At 41.2% G+C, this 21,576-nt stretch overlaps 1 protein-coding gene across 1 annotated transcript in view; it reads left to right on the top strand.

Moving 5' to 3' along the window:
* Positions 1 to 21,576, top strand: part of LOC126184692 (uncharacterized) — a 331,999-nt gene that overhangs the window by 237,916 nt on the left and 72,507 nt on the right. Inside the window, exon 13 of the mRNA XM_049927189.1 lies at positions 6,734 to 6,774. Within this exon, the coding sequence (XP_049783146.1) occupies positions 6,734 to 6,774 (41 nt within the window). The remainder of the gene's footprint in view (positions 1 to 6,733; positions 6,775 to 21,576) is intronic.

Here is a 21,576-nt window from a genome sequence, read left to right as displayed (position 1 = left end):
TAGCTCTAATGTATGGTACACACACACACACACACACACACACACACACACACACACACACACATTTACATTTACACTATCATACTTGAAATGTGATTGTAACTGTATGAATCCTGCTTCGGGGATTAATTATTACCTCAGTTTCTTTTCTTTTAGTCTGCAGTAGCGAATCTTACATTCTTCCCTGTTCTGATAGGAATCCCAGTAACTATGTTTGTGTCAGCAATTTCAACCCAGTTTACTCACAATAGTCATGAAATGCTCCCTGAATATTTTGTACATCTTAGTAATCTTAGAACTACTTTTTTCTTACGTGTCAGTCAAATCACAACTGAACCATTCTGTGACTTCCTTTGCTCTATCCTCAGCATAGTCTTTGAGATGGGTTACTAGTACCGGCACTCTACATCACAAAGTGGCGATGTTATTGGGTGTAGCATATGCCACTTCAAGAACTTTCACTTGTATATCCAAGTGCCAAAAAATAAAATATGATATAAAGTGTGTATATAATCTACATGAGTTAATGAATTTACAGTTACTAATTCTGATAACTACACTAAAAAACTGCTGAGAGCTACCCAGTATTTAGTATGTTGAAACATTTTAAATTCAAGTGTAATATTTAATAACAAAATTGTAAACTGTTTTAGTAATACATAGAACAGTCATAGTTACAGTTTTCATTTTTTGTGGAGTATGACATAGTTCTACCAAGAAGTGACGAAAACTTCATCAGCAAGTTAATAGTTGTAATATCAGAAAAGAATTACAGTTTGTCTCTGTTTTTATAGCACACTTCTCTTTAAAATCGTGAGTATATGACAGTTACTGTAGTGTGTTGGGGGAGGTTGTGGGGTGCAGGCGGGCGGGGGCAGGGCGATGGGGGACATCCTCCACTAAGAGTGTCTAGTTCTGATTCACAGCCAATAACACTGTTTGAACTATCAATTATGTGTCTGACATGTATGATTAATTTTTCCACAGTCTTCCACAATGCCTTATTCTTGGCTGCCTCACTGATGACACCTGAAGTGCTATTCAATGTGTTCCAACATGTCTTGAGTTGACTTGTTATGCTACAGACCTTCAGTAGCATTTGTAATGACATAGATATAGAGATAGCACAGTGATTTGATGCTCAGGTCTTTTCACAATTTTGTCAGTGTCATATTTTGCAATTTGTGGCTTCTTTTGTGCCACTTATCCTTCTTCCCTTACTTTTCTGATGTCCAGTTCCCATCTTTTCAACCACTCAAGCAGTCTGGTTTTTCTTTGTTGCTCAAGGCAGTGTCTTGTGAACAGCATTGTCCTCAGTCTTTTGGCTGTTCTGGTGTATTCAGAAAGACTTGACCATTTTCTAGGCGTTTTTATTTGTAAACGAAATCAAAATGTGAGTAGGCACCCAAACCACAAAGGAAACATTATATATTCATTTTTCCTAGCAAAGGCAAAAGCAGTGTTGTTAATTTTTAATACACAAACTGAAATCAGTAAATCCATATATACAGCCAAATAAATTCAGTGTTAGTTTGGATTTACAGAGATGATATTGCACCACTTAATACAGCCACTGACATAAACTTCTGAAAATACATCCATCATCGATCAGGGGAGGGAATATTTAGGTAGGAAACTGGTGAACAATACACTACAACAGGGACCTACCAAGTGGGGCAATGCAGGTGTTAAGACAGTGATCTCATATTCACTAGGATGCATTTGCTCTGTCTGGCCATTCTTATATACAATAGAACCTATCAAAAGAAGCGAAAAATTGTTGTTAAGTTTTTAATATAGAAAGCTAAATCAGTACATCTGTATATCCTAACCATGTAAATTCATTGCTAGTTTGTGTTCGTAAAGATAAGATTGTGGCACTTAAATTCTGTCACTGACATAAACTTCCAAAAATACATCTGTCACTGAGTTAGAAAAACGAACAGTGTCATCTAATGGTTCTTTGGTGTATCATGGAACTAACAGCACCATGTATTAGTACTTAGTGTACCACGTTGTGACGATTAAACATCCGAAGTACTAACTGGAGCAGACAATTTTAGATAAAACTTTTAATGATGATTTTTTTCATGTTCTGATTTTGATGAAATAAAGCCTGTGTGTTGCCCCGTCCTGTGCACAAGACACCTGTGAAAATCCCATGAAAATTCATCTAGTAGTTTTGCACATTAGCATCTTCAAACAGACAAACAGACATCATGATTTCAGATAAAACTTTAAACCGCAATATCTTTTTTTTATGATACAATTTTGATGAAATAAAGACTAAGTTGCCACAAGCTATGCTCAGGTTACTTGTGAAAATCCCATAAAAATTTGTTTAGTAGTTCTTGAGACTGGCATGTTCAGTCAGATGAACAGACAGACATGAGGGTTTTAAATAGAACTTTGAAATGATGGTATCTTTGTTTCCAATTTTGATGGAGTAAAGCCTATATATTGCCCCAAGCTATGTTCAAGATAGCTGAGGAAATCCCTTGGAGATGTTGTTGTTGTTGTGGTCTTCAGTCCCGAGACTGGTTTGATGCAGCTCTCCATGCTACTCTATCCTGTGCAAGCTTCTTCATCCCTTGGAGATAGCATGTGAAAATGGACAGACACAACTATTTTACAGTTTCATTATTTGCATAGATTATTATCTTATTTATTCATCTAAGGATCATTTCTCAATGATATCAGAATTGTCAAGGTAAAAAAAAATACAAATAAATAGCTCAAAATACACAACACACAGAATGCATGACATACAGTGTGAGGGTGGGAAAAGTGGTCTATGAGAATAGGACAGGTGGTCAGCCGTGGCCTTGATTAAAGAACCAGAATACCATGGAAAACACAAATAAGAATGGCCAGACAGAGCAAATGCATCCTTGTGAATATGAGGTCAGTGTCTTAACAGCTACATTGCCCCACTTGGTTGTCCCCTGTTGTACAATGTTCCTTGATATACTCAAAATTTGCTTCAGGTATCTTCTGATATAAAGAACATTTCCATGTTTCACTGTCGAACACACTAAAGACTCCAGCTGGAGACTACTAGAGTGGGAGGATCCTGCTGTGTCCTTTGCACCCACTCTGGTCTGTTCAGAAAGCAAATTCCATGCCTGCACACATTCAACTATCCTCCTCAGTCCACCTGGAAAACTTAAGTCAGCACCCCCCCCCCCCACCCCCCCTTGATGAGAGGGATGTTGATGTCAGGTGAATGACAAGACATTACTGTCATACATTTTACATCTTGACACATGATTTCATTGTGAAAGCAATAAACCATGGTCGCGTATTGAAATGTGACATGGCGTTGTAGTTATTCCCTTTCATTACTACTGACTACTATGTGATATGCATTACATTTGAAGAATGTTTTAACTGCCCTTTTAAACAGATGTACCTTGGTAATCTTTTTCATTTCCTTTGGCTGTTAATTATACTGTTTTATTCCCTAATAGAAAATGCTGTTTTGAGTTTTTTGTTTCTACGTGGCAAATGTATGTCGAAACTGGCTTTTGTTCCATGATTATTTATAGAACTATTAGTGAAATACTTGACAGTATTCTGCCTGATATCACTATTTTTGCACATCTTACAGTCTGATATTTTAACTCATTAAAGTATTGAATTTAATTTTGTTATTCATCATAGTTGCTGTACTGCATCAAATTAAGTATAGCATTGCATGAAATTTTAAAGAGATTGCAGAGATTAGCTCATGCATTGCAGTGTCTGAAATGTAGATAAGAGATCAATATTCTATTTATATTTGAGAGCATAAAGATATCTAATTTCATTCTCAAGTTACTGGTTTTTATATCCAGTGGATGGTTGCGTGCGACATACCCATGTCAGTTCCTGTGATTGGAAATTATGTTGTCATAATAATCATCATACTTCATAAACAGTTCAAGATATTGAAATGAGGTCTTTTGCAAATGATAGCACACAAAGAGGCTTGTATGTTGTATGATAGATACTTGAAATGTTTCTACTCTCCGAGACATGGAAGTAACTCATCCGCAGCAATGAGAGGGTCAGCAGAATGGGACACATAAACATGTCAATAACATGTAAGGAAGACCCAGGGGCCGCTTTATACATGTTCTCAGCACCTGAGGAGCTGCGGAGCATGACGAGTTAACTCGTTACCAGCAATCAAAGAATTAAGAACAGTATTGGACCCAATACACTACCCTGAGGAACTCCTATATTAATATGTTGTCTAGTCTGACAATTGTTTTACTAAAAATGTATCTTCAGCAGATGTTTGAACTATCTCTACCTTTTGCACCTTGTTTGACAGGACAGACCTCAACCTCTTATACACTGTTCCTTTACACTGTTCCTCTTATGCCTAGTGCTTCTACATTGCTAAATAGTATTTTGTGATCAGCAGTATCAAAGGCCTTGTACAAGTATAAGAATATGCATGTAACGCAGTCATCCTTGTGAAGAACTTCAAGTACCACTTTTTTGAACTCTGTAATGGCTGGTATTGTATTTCTTCTACTTTGGAAACCTAACTGTGCTTTGTTAAAGAGGTTGCATTTATTCATGTAGCTCATTAGTCTCTCTTTCATGATTGATTCATTTATTTTTGGGGGATGAAGACAGTAGTGAAGTTGGACTGTAGTTTTCAATGCTTTCTGCATTATCATTCCATAGTAGGGGCACAACACGTGCATGTTTTTGGGACTGCCTGAAATGAAGGACTTAACTTATTATGTCTGTAAATCAGGCTTGTATGATATTTATGCATCCCTCAGAATGCAGACAGGAACCTCATCTATCTTTACTGACTTCTTATTTTTAAATTATTGCATTGTCTTCCTGACTTCAAGATGTGTTGTGAGAGACAATATCATTGTCTTTGCTGTGTAAGTCATTGTGAGTGCTACATATATGCTGACAATTATCATATTTCTGGATATTATCCAGAGTTGTCTCTTATTTCTTTCTCTACTGTTTTTCTCTTGTGTCTTTGGCTATGGTATTACAGTTTTGCTCCTTGGCCTTCAAATGTCTATAGGTGCCTGATGATGTGCTTGATTGTGAATACTCTGTGCGTATTATCTTCTGTTGTGATGTGTATCGTGATATGATGTCAGTCATTGTATGTAACAATGCCACACATAATGTGAGAAGTTGTTTGTGATGTATGTAGCAAAGAGTTGTTTTCTTTTACAGCATAATAAAACTTGTGCCACACACTTTGCAGCTGCCAAAATGTTTGTTGACAATGCACTGTATATTATATCTAAATTATATGTTTAACTGATTGCATGTCACACACCTATTCTTGGTTAACATTTTCTCATATTTATTTTTATGTGGCACAGGATAGAGTAACATGGAGAGCTGCATCAAACCAGTCTTTGGACTGAAGACCACAACAACAACAACATTTTTATGTGCTGAAGGATTTGGAAGCACAAATTTTTAGTTTATAGTTTTTCATGTTTATTTTAACTTAATGTGTGTCATGTTAACTGATTCTTCTGCTGCTTCTTGATGGAAAAACTTCATAGTTATAAATGAAAAGTACAGTATTGTGTACTAGCTGTTACCTGTAGCTGCACTTGCATAGCATTAGTTTTATTATGATGAGTGATGGTGTGTAAGTAATCTGGTAATGTATAAAGATCTGGGTGTATAGTTGTTTAGATATGTACTGTGTATGTATAAATGTATGTTTTGTCAGTATATAGGTACAATGAATGTGTTTGTGTTATTTTGCCACATGTTGAATCTTAGTTAAAAAATGTTAAAAGCTACAAAAATGTTTCTTTCTTATCAATTAGTTATTTTGCAATGTTAACACAGTTCCATAAACAAGTTTTTGATTTTGCTTCCTTGTCCAAGGACATAAAGATTTTGTGGGTTTGGCTGCAAGTGAGACTTATCCAAAAATGAAATGCTAAACGCCTCCCACATTCTACATTTAAAGGCATAACGTCTCTCTGTTTGTTGTACAGCATCGCTGTGAGTCTTCAAGTATCTCAGGAGCTATAAGAGATGCATGACACTCAATGTTTAAAATACGATGGGCAAGTGACTGTTCTAATGTGTCTATAGCTCTTTAGGTCACATTTCATTCTGCATCTAAGTTCCAGTTGTAGTGAGATTTCTCTGAGTTTTGCTGGATACGAATAACTTCCGCAGCTCAAAATCTCTTAGAACTATGCTCTAAATCAGACGTAGTTTGCAAAGCGTAATGTAAAATACATAATATTAGTAATACGTTTCTTACGGCTTTCCCAATGTAATAGTTTTAAATACAGTTCTCAGACTTATCGTCAGATTTTATTATTGTATTTCCACACTATTTGTTGCACAAGCTGTCCAGCTTTGCGAGATAGTGTAACAATTCTTTTTAAAATTTCAGAAACCACACAAGAGTAAGCATTGAATTCACACTTTCAGAGATTAATCTATAAACATTCCGCCTCCGCCTTGCTGCCCTCCATGCAAGTGTCCTCTGCCAAAATTGGTTCAGTGTTTTAGTCATGAAAACATAGCTACTTTTGCATTTATAACATTAGTATGTATGTTCTACACTACTGGTGTAGAACATACACAATACTGTGTTTTCATTTATAATTAATGTGTGTCCCTACATTTGGTGGTTTTGTGTTCTAATTTGATAATTTTGGTATTTGGTTTAACATTTTTCATGTGTAATCATGTGTATTTAGAGCTGATTTTGATTTTATTACAGATCTTCGGAAGAAAGATCCAGAAGAAAGATGAGTGGAGAAGGTAATATTTAATTAATCTTGGTTGTTCTAACTCAAATTACATTGAATATGTATCGTGATTCTATGTCCCATAATTTAAGCAAAAAAATGATTGCTCACGTATACTGGTTTGTTTATATGATCTTCAGATGTAGAACAGCCTTTTATGGCTGAAAAGAAAGAAAACTTTGGTTAGTTTAAATTTGGTACAGTACGTTGTCAGTTTGTGTAATGTATAAAATACTCTTTAAATGGATGCTGATGTATTCTGCTGTTTTACATTGTGATAAAAATGTGATATGACTTACAAATGCAATGGCTGACACAAGACCGAGCTTACCTCTCATAAAAGGCAAACCACCAACAAGTAAAATCTGTTGGCGTTGTGATGCAGCATATTGCAAGTTGACAGTGTGTAACAGGCCATTAACACACTTATTCACCTACGTGAACAATTATCAAGCATTTCGAGCAAATTAATCCTGCATTAGTGATTAGAGCGAAGAGTAAAAAGAGTGTAAAGTATACAGGAGCTATTAAAGGGAGTAGACAGCAACTCACCTAGGACAACAGTGAAAAAGAGATGTGGCAGTAGATTAGATTTGACCTACCCTCTGCTTTTGTTCAGAAAATGTGGAATCTGACTTTAGCAGTCTTCAGTGATTATTTGTGCTAGGTTGTCTTCAGCTATGTTTGTGCTCAGTCTAGCTGTTATAACCACACCTGTTTGACCACTATACCTGTAACAAATTGTATATTGGTCAGATGGGTAGGGCTATAGCAGCCACACTAACTGGGAATGAAAGTAGCTGGAAATATTCAGACCCCCATACTTGCGGAATGTACCAATGGAAGGTCACAAACAGAAAGTAAACTTAGAAGAACTCATTCATGTTGTCAGCAAAGGGGAAAATGGCTTGTTGGAAGCGTTTGAGGTCAGTAAATATTTGACAAAAAAAGCCCGATATGGTTCTAAATGATCACTGAACGCATCCCCACTCTTAAGCTTCACATCATCAATCAGTAACACACAATTATTACTTCAGTTACAATGATCACATTCATCTCTACGTCCCTCACACTTTTACTGTAATGTAATTTATACCTTATTTGTTTCCCTTACAGTTCTTAGTCTTATGCTTTTGTGTGTGTTCCACTGCTTCTCCTATTGGAATGCCCAGGCTTAGCCCTGTTCCTTCTATTGGAATGTCCAGGCTTAGTTTCCTAGAACTTACACCTCCCCCCCCCCACCCCCCCACCCCCCTGTCTCGCTCTCTCCTTTTTAAACACATTCTGTGTAGGCAATTGGAACTTGTCATACTAAGTCTATGTATTGAGTTTCAGTTATTCTTACTAACATAATGTAAGCCTATTGCTCTCTTTACTCCATTACTACACACATCAAAACAAGTTTTGCATCACCCCGGTTCCCAGAATGTCTGAAGATAGACATTGACTGTGGATATTGTATCACAGACACAGTCGCTTTGACTATTCAGAGATGTCACTAAACCCACCCGAAGATGTAAACAGCCATGCATGAGCAGCACCTATTAGACTGAGGGGGTCTGACAACCGATCAGTTCCAGTCATTCCACCAGGAAGGAGGTACACGGCTTGTGTTGTCCATAGTTCAACCATGCCTATACAATCAATACCATGGTTCGATTGTGTCCACATTGTTACTGTGTGCCAGGAAAGGCTCTCAACAAGGGAAGTGTCTAGGCGTCTCGGAGCGAACCAAAGCGGTGTTGTTCGGACATGGAGGAGATACAGAGAGACAAGAATTGTTGATGTCCTGCCTCACTCAGGCCGCCCAAGGGCTACTACTGTGGTGGATGACCACTACCTATGGATTATGTCTTGGAGGAACCCTGACAGCAACGCCACCATGTCGAATAATGCTTTTCGTGCAGCCACAGGACGCTGTGTTATCACTCAAACTGTGCACAATAGGCTGCATGATGCGCAAATTCACTCCTGACGTCCATGGGGAGGTCCATCTTTGTAACCATGACACCATGCAGTGCGGTACAGATGGGCCCAACAACATGCCGAATGTACCACTCAGGATTGGCATCACGTTCTCTTCACTGATGAGTGTCGCATATGCCTTCAACCAGACAATCGTCAGAGACATGGTTGGAGGCAACCCGGTCAGGGCAAATGCCTTAGGCACACTGTCCAGCGAGTGCAGCAAGGTAGAGGTTCCCTACTGTTTTGGGGTGACATTATGTGGGGCCGATGTATGCCACTGGTGGTCATGGAAGGTGCCGTAACAGCAGTACAATACATGAATGTCACCCTTCAATTGATAGTGCAACCATATCGTCAGTGTATTGGCGAGGCATTTGTCTTCATGGATGAAAATTTGCGCCCCCATCATGCACATCTCGTGAATGACTTCCTTCAGGATAACAACATCGCTTGACTAGAATGGCCAACATGTTCTCCAGACATGAACCCTATCGTAAATGCCTGGGATAGATTGGAAAGGGCTTATTTATGGACGATATGACCCACCAACCACTCTGAGAGATCTATGCTGAATCGCCGTTGAGGAATGGGACAATCTGGACCAACAGTGCTTTGATGAATTTGTGGATAGTATGCCATGACGAATACAGGCATGCATCAATGCAGGAGAACATGCTACTGTGTATTAAAGGTACTGGTGCGTACAGCAGTCTCGACCACCACCTTTGGAGGTCTCGTAGTATGGTGGTATAATATGCAATGTTTCCATGAGCAATAACAAGGGTGGCTGTGATGTTTATGTTGATCTCTATTCCAATTTTCTGTACAGTTTCCGGAACTCTTGGAACCAAGATGATGCAAAACTTTTTTTGATATGTGTATATTTACACTTGCCTTATTTCCATCCAAACAAATTATGTGCTTTAATGCCATGTATGTTCATTCTATATTATTTTGGTGATATTTATTCTGTAAAGTGCAATTTAACCTTCTTGTATACTTACATTAACATTAAGTCACCATCATCCTACATATTATATAATAACCTGTGCCTTTCTATTGTAAAAACAATGATAATAATTCTGTGTCAGTGTCTATTTAATACTGTCAATGGCCATGTAATATTTGTACTGAAATCCTCATGCAGGGACAGCTATTTATGTTGCAGTTTTATCTACTCTCAACCTCTATTCCACTGCATCAGACTAAGTCAGTAGCTATTGTAACATACTAATACATAACAGGAGTAATGAATACTTGATTTCACATTTCCTAACAGTGTCATGACCAAACATTCTATATGTTGCGTAATATTTTTAATTAAGATCTGATTCCTTGCACACTAATGTCTCTTATGGAGACTATTCTGTTGACATCTGATGATGGCCCAACAATCTCAAAGCAGAATGAGATTTTTCACTCTGCAGCGGAGTGTGCACTGATATGAAACTTCCTGGCGGATTAAAACTGTGTGCCCGACCGAGACTAGAACTCGGGACCTTTGCCTTTCGCAGGTAAGTGCTCTATCATCTGAGCTACCCAAGCACGACTCGCGCCCTGTCCTCACAGCTTTACTTCTGCCTGTATCTCATCTCCTACCTTCCATACTTCACAGAAGCTCTCCTGCGAGCCTTGCAGAACTAACACTACTGGAAGAAAGGATATTGTGAAGACATGGCTAGGTAGGAGACAAGATACTGGTAGAAGTAAAGCTGGGAGGACAGGGCGCGAGTCGTGCTTGGGTAGGTCAGATGGTAGAGCACTTGCCCGCGAAAGGCAAAGGTCCCGAGTTCGAGTCTCGGTCCGGCACACAGTGTTAATCTGCCAGGAAGTTTCTTAATCTCAAAGCAGTTTGTAACTTTTGTAAAAGGTGAGTTAAGAGCTAGCAGAGATTCGCCCAAATTTATTTACAACGAGAGATATAAAACAGGATACTCCTCAAAAGCTACCTTAGGTCCTTATGCCAAAACAAAATCCAGTCAACACCATATCCACAATAGTAGCACCAGAGCCAAACTGGTAGCAGCACAAGAGCTAGACGAGTTGCACACTCACCATGCACTGCATAGATCGCATCACAACTAACACAGACTGACCCTGGGCCGACTTATATGGCAGATTTTGGTGTGGGTCTCTCAGAGGGCATTCCTGATGACCAGTACTGTCTGGGTAGCGTCGTCACAGCTGTAGACAGTAATGTTGTGCCAGCTATTGGCTTTCCATGATGGTGTAAGGTGGAGCCACTGTATCCCCTTCAAGCAGCACCCGCTGTGGGAGGGGACACAGATGTTGCATGACCCAGAAGATCCCCTATGCTACTAGGAGAGGCAGCAGATCAAAGTCTATGAATTTTGCCGTGGAAGGCAAGGGCAGGATAAGGCTTGATGGAAATTGCAGAATTTGTCATGGGACCACAGGGTCCACTGAGGGGGGGGGGACGAGGGGGGGGGTTGAGAACCAAGTGGCTGCAGACCCGGATGGTGGAGGTGAAGTTGATCATTGTGGCACTGTACATTTCAGTTTTTGGGTGCCGTGATAGACATCATGGATCCTTGTTGGATGGAGATTGTCCTGTAGATCCAGGTTGGATGGCGTCCAAACTTGCAGGCCACCCTGAAGGTATCTAACCTGAAAGAAGAAGCTTCATCGATGACATGTGCTGGCAGTGGGTGTAACATTTCCAAATTGGTACAGTGAAGGCAACCATGAAGCCTCTCTGCTGGATTGCAGCCTCCAGTTGGAATGGACTTGTAAGTTGCTAGAAAGTCATGGAAGTGCTGTGCTGGACATCATTTCCTTGTGAGTAGTGACTGTGACACGATCTTCTGCTAGTTCCAGTGCATTGTCCAAGTGGTTGAAACACAAATCTTTCACAGATGATTGCCCGAAAGAATACTTGTGTAGGTTACATTCGAGATATTTTGTTGTTTGATGAATCAAAAATCCAAAACCATGAAAAGAGCTTACAGTTATTGTTCACAGTGGGGCCAGCACCCACAGAAAAAATTTCATGTGTGCTGATGGGGAATATGCTGTATGCGTGTCACAGTAAGAAATGTTTACAGCTAGGCCATGGCACTGCTGCTGACACGGCCCACTGCTAATGGTGTGGTGTAGTTGTTTTTAAGGTCGTTCTGGTGATGGAGCAGGTAAGGGCCCTGCCAGTGGTGCCATGACGTCCCACATGACTGATGATGGAGAACTGAATGGTGCGACATCTCCTTCCACTATGTAGAAATTCTGGGTTACATGAGCAGTTTCATAGACTTGAGCTACACTCCTGGAAATGGAAAAAAGAACACATTGACACCGGTGTGTCAGACCCACCATACTTGCTCCGGACACTGCGAGAGGGCTGTACAAGCAATGATCACACGCACGGCACAGCGGACACACCAGGAACCGCGGTGTTGGCCGTCGAATGGCGCTAGCTGCGCAGCATTTGTGCACCGCCGCCGTCAGTGTCAGCCAGTTTGCCGTGGCATACGGAGCTCCATCGCAGTCTTTAACACTGGTAGCATGCCGCGACAGCGTGGACGTAAACCGTATGTGCAGTTGACGGACTTTGAGCAAGGGCGTATAGTGGGCATGCGGGAGGCCGGGTGGACGTACCGCCGAATTTCTCAACACGTGGGGCATGAGGTCTCCACAGTACATCGATGTTGTCGCCAGTGGTCGGCGGAAGGTGCACGTGCCCGTTGACCTGGGACCGGACCGCAGCGACGCACGGATGCACGCCAAGACCGTAGGATCCTACGCAGTGCCGTAGGGGACCGCACCGCCACTTCCCAGCAAATTAGGGACACTGTTGCTCCTGGGGTATCGGCGAGGACCATTCGCAACCGTCTCCATGAAGCTGGGCTACGGTCCCGCACACCGTTAGGCCGTCTTCCGCTCACGCCCCAACATCGTGCAGCCCGCCTCCAGTGGTGTCGCGACAGGCATGAATGGAGGGACGAATGGAGACATGTCGTCTTCAGCGATGAGAGTCGCTTCTGCCTTGGTGCCAATGATGGTCGTATGCGTGTTTGGCGCCGTGCAGGTGAGCGCCACAATCAGGACTGCATACGACCGAGGCACACAGGGCCAACACCCGGCATCATGGTGTGGGGAGCAATCTCCTACACTGGCCGTACACCACTGGTGATCTTCGAGGGGACACTGAATAGTGCACGGTACATCCAAACCGTCATCGAACCCATCGTTCTACCATTCCTAGACCGGCAAGGGAACTTGCTGTTCCAACAGGACAATGCACGTCCGCATGTATCCCGTGCCACCCAACGTGCTCTAGAAGGTGTAAGTCAACTACCCTGGCCAGCAAGATCTCCGGATCTGTCCCCCATTGAGCATGTTTGGGACTAGATGAAGCGTCGTCTCACGCGGTCTGCACGTCCAGCACGAACGCTGGTCCAACTGAGGCGCCAGGTGGAAATGGCATGGCAAGCCGTTCCACAGGACTACATCCAGCATCTGTACGATCGTCTCCATGGGAGAATAGCAGCCTGCATTGCTGCGAAAGGTGGATATACACTGTACTAGTGCCGACATTGTGCATGCTCTGTTGCCTGTGTCTATGTGCCTGTGGTTCTGTCAGTGTGATCATGTGATGTATCTGACCCCAGGAATGTGTCAATAAAGTTTCCCCTTCCTGGGACAATGAATTCACGGTGTTCTTATTTCAATTTCCAGGAGTGTATTTGCATTACTCCCCTCAAAGAAGTATCCGATTTCCCTAATACAAGGTTTCTTACTTCTGATTTGGGGGTAAGACACACTGTCATGTCCCTGGTTAGAGAGTCTGCAGAGTTCTACCCGCACAAACATTTGAAATGGGAATTCATGCTTAATCCATGCATGTTGGTGGCCCATTCTGCATATCATTGGTTGGGCTCCTTTTCCTAAGCTGGCTGGAAAAACATGTTTCTTTGTTGAAAAACGTTGTCCCAAGAAAGAGAATATTCTAGACAACTCAACTTCATGTGGGTTCGGTAGTAACTCTAGTTTCTGTATTAGATGATACAGTTTGGGATGTATCTTTCATATTGGAAATTTGGCAGGCCGTAAAGTACAACTGGAATCATAGGCATGAGCTTCCCACTCTGCTCTGTGTTTGTTACATGGCAGGAAAATCATGAACACGGGTGGCACAGGAGAGATGCCTGCTACACTCGCTAATGCTTGCAGTGCCTGTAATATTGTTGCTGTTAGCTCATAATAACCCTGTAGGTTTATGTTAGTAGTAATTGTATGTGGTTTGGGGGGGGGGGGGGGAGGGGGTGGTGGAAGTGAGAGGGATCAATCTCTCATCTAATACAAAATGTTCGATATCCTATTTGCATGCACCTGCTCAGCTAGCCGAGAGTGTTAACACACGACTTCTGGGACATGGGGAGGGGCGCAAGCCTGATGCAAATCTAATGCTTCATGGACTAAACATGAGAATGTTGTATTTAGGCTGTTTCCAATATGCCACTAGTCAATACCAAGCTGGTGCTCATCTCTCTCCTCAGATTCATGCTACACAAACATTTAGAAAATATTCTCACTTCTTCCTGTAGGATTTATTCCAGATGCAGACAGATGAAATACACTGATTCCATCCTGGATGGAGACATAGGAGACTGATGACAGATGTTGTCTTGAAACCCATAATCAGCAGCAGCAGCTTAGTTGCAGTTGACATGGGTCCTGAGCCATTCCCACTTTTGTTAAAGATGAGTTACATGCAGTAGTGGGGACCACCCTGGTTTATTACTCAAAGACAACACAAGATAACTTAAGTTTTTCCAAAGGAAAGTCCAATCTGTGGCACATCCAAGTTTTTGCTATGAAAAATAGAGTTAACATTACAACTGACTGAGACCAGCCTTGGACTGGTTTATATGCCAGATTCTGGCATGGTCCCATCAGGAAGCACTCCTGATGACCAGCGCCCTCTGAGTGGTGGCTGCGCAGAGGCCGGCACTAATGTCAAGTCAGCTATTTGGCTTCCACAGTGACATCAGTTGGTGCCATTACAGAAATAAATAAATATTAGTGGGACAAAGTACAGTTTCTTAGTTTTTAATTCTTAAAGAAGTTCAGTCACAGTGAAAAATCTTTACCTCCATAAAATCTTTAGTAACATAAGCTGGCAAGAAGTATGGGACTTCATTTTCATATGAACACTTAATTGTGTTTAGAATGAACACTGATGTTTTGAATTGCCTCAGAAAGTTGAAGAATCTTCTAAAATATGTGGTGTTGCATGCTATTCTGTAGGTAATGGCTTTGAATTGGAATATTTGGGGATAAAGCAGCAAAATAAAAATTTATCTGAAAGAGAATGAGTACTGTTATTCAGGTGCAGAGTAGTAACAAGATTTATTGTGAAGTTATTTGTGTTCATGAGTGCAAGAGCAGTAAAAGTTACCACTAATTTTAAGACATACTGAAGTTTACAACGTTGTAAAATGTACAAAAGGAAGAAATATGTACAAAAGGAAGAAATATTAAGAGTTTAACATCCTGTCAACAGTATGGTCATTAGAGATGGTTGAAATATAAAGGCAATCCTTGCAGCATTTTGGGTACATCAGAGCGGATTTATTTTTTTCAAATTGAAACCCTTGGAGTCAAAAACTTACAATTTGAACACAAGAATTGTCAAAGGAAATGTAGGATTGTTCTGCTCATACCCATAGTTAAAAATATATGTAGATACTTTCTTTTGTGCATATAAGTGGACAGTCATTTTGTGCAGAGAACTTAATGTTACCCACTTGGATAGACTATTTGTCACATAAGACATGAGGGAGTCAGCAGCAAGGAACCAGGCTGTCTTTGAGGGCATAGTAAAGCTGATGTTTTTTAAATTATGAGGGTTGGTCATAAAATCCAACCTGGAAAGGATTCCATATTGACGAGCAGGATTCGAGAATTGAATAAACAAAGTTATTTTTTTAACTATCACCTTAGGGGTTGAATAATGCTCCCTCAGGATTCCTCCAGCGAATCTCTCTGGTGTATAACAGCCCTGCAACAATGTCATCATTGTACCTTAAATTGATATAGAAACATACTGATACATAGCTAATGGTTGTGACTGTTCTCATAACTGATCACCAACCAATCAATAATAGGTTCATATTCCCATTTATACTCTATATGTTACATTTGTTTATGTTAAGGATCAGCTGCCAGTCCTTGCATCAATATGTTACATTTGTTTATGTTAAGAGACAGCTGTGAGTCGTTGTATCAAGCTTTCAACACAGCAGAAGGTACTTCAACATCTGAAATGTAGTGCATTTAACTATATTCAGTCAGAGACATGCAAAGTAGAAAGCAGATTAGAGCTGAGCCAAATGCAGGTGAGCACAGATGTTATGTCGTACAAAACACAACGTAGCCATCATGCGTTGCGAGGTGAGCCAGGTAGAGAACTCACCTCTTACATTTCATAGATTGTTAAATGAAGCTCTCAGAGGACTGAAACCACGTTAATGCTTGGTATATCTTGATGATATAATTGTCTATGTGATTGATATGGAATAGCACATGTAATGCTTAAGAGAAGTGTTCCTGAGATTGAAGGCAGTGGATTTTGTGTTGAATAAGGAAAAGTGTAATTTTGTATTGGGAGATGTGGCATAGTAAGTAAGGATGGGATTAAGACAGACAAAGCCCCCTCCCATCCTCCTCCTCCTGCTGGAGATTGAGTAAAGCTAAATGTGAATTTTCTGTGTCTGAGTCAGTGAAGGAACTACAATCTTTCCTTGGAGTTGCAGACTAGTACTGAAGATTCGTAAAGGGATTTGGAGATGTTGCCAGACCGTCGCTGCAATTGCTGAAGAAAGGTTTAAAATTTGTGTAGGCAGAGGATTTTCAGCATGATTTTGAGAGACTGAAAGAAGTTTTAACATCAAGCCCAATCTTAGTGTTTCCATATTTCAGTAAGAAATTCATTTTGTCATGTAATGCATCCAACAATGTACTTAGCTGTGTGATGTCTCCAAAAATAGATGGCATAGAGCACCCAATAGCCTGTGCATCAAGGCAGCTGAATTTGACAGAGAGAAATTACTGCATGATAGGGTAAAAAAGAAGGATCTTGAGCCTTACCTACAGAATCACCTACTTCCAATGTTATCTCTTCGGGAAAAAGTTTTGAGTGATAATGGATCATGCAGTGATGAAATGATTGCTGGAACTGAAGGATCCATCTAGTGGGTTGACACGATGGGCAGTAAGACAGAGTGAGTTTGATTTTGGGGTCATACATAAGCCTGGAAAGAAATATGGGAACACAGATGGCTTAAATAGGAAAGTAGCAGTGTTGCAAATATGTGGCGGTGATGTGAAGGAGTGGCAGAAGGCACAAAACACTGATGATGGGTGTAAGCAATATAGTAAACAATCACAGTTTTGTATGCAGGATGGGTTGCTGTGCAGAGAAACCCAAGTTGGAATCACGAGTAGTAGTACCAGCGAAGCTGAGGAATAGATTGCTACAAGAGGCATTTGATCACATGTTGGCGGGTCATGAAGGATGTAGGTCTACCAACAGGAGAGTAGCGGAGTGGTATTGGAGGAAGGATAGCAAGATGGACATGAATCAGTATAGCAGAATTGCATACAGTGAGCACAGAGAGTGGATTTGTGTTGAACAAGAGTACCATTGCAGAGGTTACCTAAAGCATTAGCATTGTGTGTATTTATTGGGATTAATGTTTTAGTCCTTTCAAAAAACACCTGCAGGGAATAAATATGTAATCACGATTATGGATCATTTGTTGAGTTATGTGGAAATGGTCCCAATGCAGCAAAAGTAGCATAAGGGTTAGTGAAAAATTGGATTCTGAAGTTTAGGGTAACTGAAATGATAATAACGTACTAGGGAACCAACTTTATGTTGGATTTGTTTAAGGAACTGTGTAAGCTGATATGTGTGAAGAAATTGATGACAAGTCCTCTACATCCTCAATCTAATGGAAGAACAGAAAGGGTGCATAGAACCATAGGAAAGATGCTAGGACACAGTGTGGACACACACCATACCAATTGGGATGTCTATTAAGGTGCATGGTTTCTGAGTACAACTCAGAACAGCACACAAATACAGGGTTGTTGCCATATAATATGGTATATGGTTGTAAAATGCCATCATTGTTTAACATATTAAAAACCAAGGAGGGGAAGCAAAGGAGTTTGCAAGGGTCATATGAGAAATTTGGAACAGGGTGCGGAGGGCAAATACATGAGCATTGGAAAAGCAACAGGAAGCACTGAGCCATAGAGCAAGAGTGCCGCAATACAAGGCTGGCCAATGGATGATGTTATTGACTTCGTACACTCCAAAGAGGAAGACGAAAATTTTTTTACGAAGTATCAAGAGCTGTATCAAATCGTGGAAACTACATCACCAGTGAATGTCCAGATTCAGTTGCTGACGAGAATAACAACTGTGTGTGTGGGACATTTGAAACTTTTTTGAGGGGACCAGAGGCTATCCCACTAACTGGAGGGGTGGACTGGAGAAACAAGGGAGGTGCAAAGGGGCCACTGAGCGGTTGTAGGCAAAGCAACTCTAGGAAGTCCGTATCGGTTGACATAGGAGGTAAGAATAAATGAATGGTTTTTGTATGTTAGATATAGGTGTAACATAATGTTTAGTATAAGCAAAATGAGCTGCTGCAGGGCAACAATGGACTTTAGGGGGAGGAAAGGGTAATAGGTATCCCTGGGCTCAGCTGAGATACACCAGGAGACAAGATGACGTGGGTCGTAACTGAACTACTGGTCATCATCAGGGTGGAAATTGGAGTGCTATTTGTGAAGCAAGAAGATCTGGTGATTACCAATCATTGCTGGGTGATACAGGAAGATACGAAATGAGGTGAAATGGCTGGAAGAGCCTTTCATAATTTTCGAAATGGGGCAGAGAATCACAGACTGCTTAAAGGAGTTGCCGGGTTCTGTAGGAGAATACTTGGGATTTATGAAAAGTTAAGGGATAAGACGACACAGGTTTTTGGGATTATACCACATATGAGAAGGAGAAGAGGTAGGGTCCTTGTGGGAGGTCAACATATGAAAACTGTGTTTGGAACAGCTGGTGAGAGGACATTAGGAGACTGAATGACACAGTAGATGTAGTAAAACGATGGGTGAAAGGAACAAGGCAGCAAGTGAGTGCACACCATGCAGGTTACGAGTTTGGAGAAGGATGTGTTGAACAATAATGGGTTACTATATCAGCTGAGTGGGGAAGTGATGAGCTATGCCAAAACAGCGGAAGAATTGTGAATAAGAACATCAAGAGGTTGCAAACTGAACGAGAGACTTGACTGGGAAGTAGTAGTAATAAAATGGTTACAGACCTATGAGAGAAGCATGAAGAGAGGTAGCAGAGTTACAGAAAGCTATGCAGCAATCTGTGCGGGGCCAGTTGTTGTCACCAGAACAGTACTTGGAGGAGCTATGAAAAGTGTAAAATGAGCTATCATCAGAGCTTGGACTAGGCCCTCAAACCTAATTATAAAACTTTACCCTTTTATTTTAACTTAGGCACAGTAGAAGCAAGGACTGATGGGGCAAAGGTGTACATGTCAGTTTCCTTTCCAGTAGCAGGGAAGCAGGAGTGGTACCAATGTTATGTAGTCCATGCATATCCTGTTAAGTGGGGGATGCTGAAGATGTTTGTCAGTGTAAAGGTACAGTGGTGGTTATTGGTTGTGGAAGACAAGAGTAAACATGTGGAAATGAAAGAAGCGCAGTTACAAAAGTGTTACAGGGGTGTGATTACAATTTGTTGAAACAGAGTAGTGTGAGTGGGTCAGGATTCCTGTACAGTGAAGTTACTCATGGGTCAGAGAGCAGAGAATGAATGCAAGAAGGAGGTGATTAGACCTAAGTTGTACTTCTAGCAGGTTTAGGCACAGTCATTGTACTCTACCTTTGATAAAGTAATAATAGTAGCCAATTGTTTGGAGTCTTGGAAACTCATGACAGCAGAAAGGTTAGAGTTAGGTGGGAGTGGATTGTTAACAAATGGGATGCCATGTGAAATAATGGGACCTTCTTTCCATATATTTGCCTCAATTTTGGGGGGTAACTCACCTAAGCATTTCACAGCTTCAAATGTGTTGGCCAGAGGAACCCATAGAAGTACTACCAGCCTTGATTCTGACTTAATTAAACCAGACTTTGGGACCCAAGCTAATGCAGTCCATAGACAATGTTGTTAGTGAGCAGGAGGGTTGAATCTCCATGAAGATAATAATTCAGCGTGTTAGCCAGGATTGGAAGAGTCAGTACTGGATGGAAGCAATGTTGACCATTGTCATACCAACTACTGCAGTGACACTTACTCTGTTAAGCAGAATCCTCATTTACATTTACAGAAAGTGGATCACAAGACAAAGTCCAGACACAGCCATTGTTCAAATGACAGCGGACTGGATTCCAGAGCCTAGGAGGCAGCTGAGGCAGAGCTGTAGCAATAAACTGAATTGAACAGAAAATTAAGCGACCTAAGATAAATAGTGTTTAAGGGCACTGATTGGTAAAAGTAATCCTGAAAGATTGGCCCAGAGCCAGTTGAGTCAGCCACCAGGATCTGTCATTCTGGTATGAGGATAATCTATGTATGGTGACCGAGTGACCAGTTCTTGTCAAGAGAGAGGGCACTGTAGCACATCGACCATTTTGAATCAGAAACATGCAGAGTAAGAAGTAGACCACAGCCGAGCCGACCACAGGTGAGCACAGATGTTATACACTACAAAACACAACACAGGTGGAATGCGTTGCGAGGTGAGCGAGCTGGGTGAGCTGTGGAAATAGTTGACACAGCAGCACCTAAGCAGAAGAAGGCAGAAGCGTTTTCACACCAGAAACCACAGAAGTATTTAATATATGTGCTGCAAGGCATAGCAAAGCCCAAGCAAGTGCAGCTATGAGTGTACAAATACCTAGCTACTTTTGTACTCAAATATTCTTGTTTTAGTATCACAGAAATACCATAATGGGGCTCTGACACTTGAGGCACTGTGTGGAATGTGGCACAGGGTCCAGAATTTGACCTCACATCAAGGCAGCCTGCCCTGCAACACAAGACACAGAGCTGCCGCTGATGTGGTCCCCGCTAAGCCCTGGGATATAACACGCCAGCCACAGCATTCCTACAGTGGGTCACAGCTGCTACAGCATTGGAGAGATCAGTCGTGCCTCAGCCACCACTGCCTTAGCCACCGAGCTCAGAGGACGTCACTGAAATGAGCAGTGGTGTTACACTTACATTCAGCGACACTGTGCTCTGTCAGCATTGCAGGACATCAACACATGAGAGGGAGGCAACTGAACGTTTCAGCCAAACTGCTGCTGTTTGAAATGTTTCCCCACGGAGAACCATGGTTAATGAATTTGAAAGTGCAAAATAAATCTACTGATTCCAGTCCTATTTCAGAAAGTTTCTCATAACTTAGGATGACATACTAAATTCTATTTACTAGGAGGCCAGTTAGAGTTCAAAATATGGGCTGCTGGAATGTTGTCCAGCTTTGTGGCTAAACTGAATATTTCTTAGCAAAAATAGTTGAGTACGAAACAATTATATGTGACTGCTAGCCAAGAAATGTGGCGTCAACCTATGTGCTGCTATCTACTTCCTTTTGGATATTGCAGATGATAAGCGTGGACCCAGTTTCACAAGTCATTGTATACTGAGTAGATGTTGATTCCTACAGTGGACATCTCTGCAAGCATAAAGTGTGTTCTATTATAGTACAATGGATTGATGTCAGTTATACAGGTCTATAGTTATGGGCATTTGCCCACTGACTATTGTTGAAAATGTGAGAAT

Source organism: Schistocerca cancellata, chromosome 4 (assembly GCF_023864275.1).
Source record: "Schistocerca cancellata isolate TAMUIC-IGC-003103 chromosome 4, iqSchCanc2.1, whole genome shotgun sequence".
In the NCBI taxonomy this organism is placed as follows: domain Eukaryota; kingdom Metazoa; phylum Arthropoda; class Insecta; order Orthoptera; family Acrididae; genus Schistocerca; species Schistocerca cancellata.
Note: the sequence above shows the minus strand (reverse complement) of the source record. Positions and strands in the feature narration are given on the sequence as shown.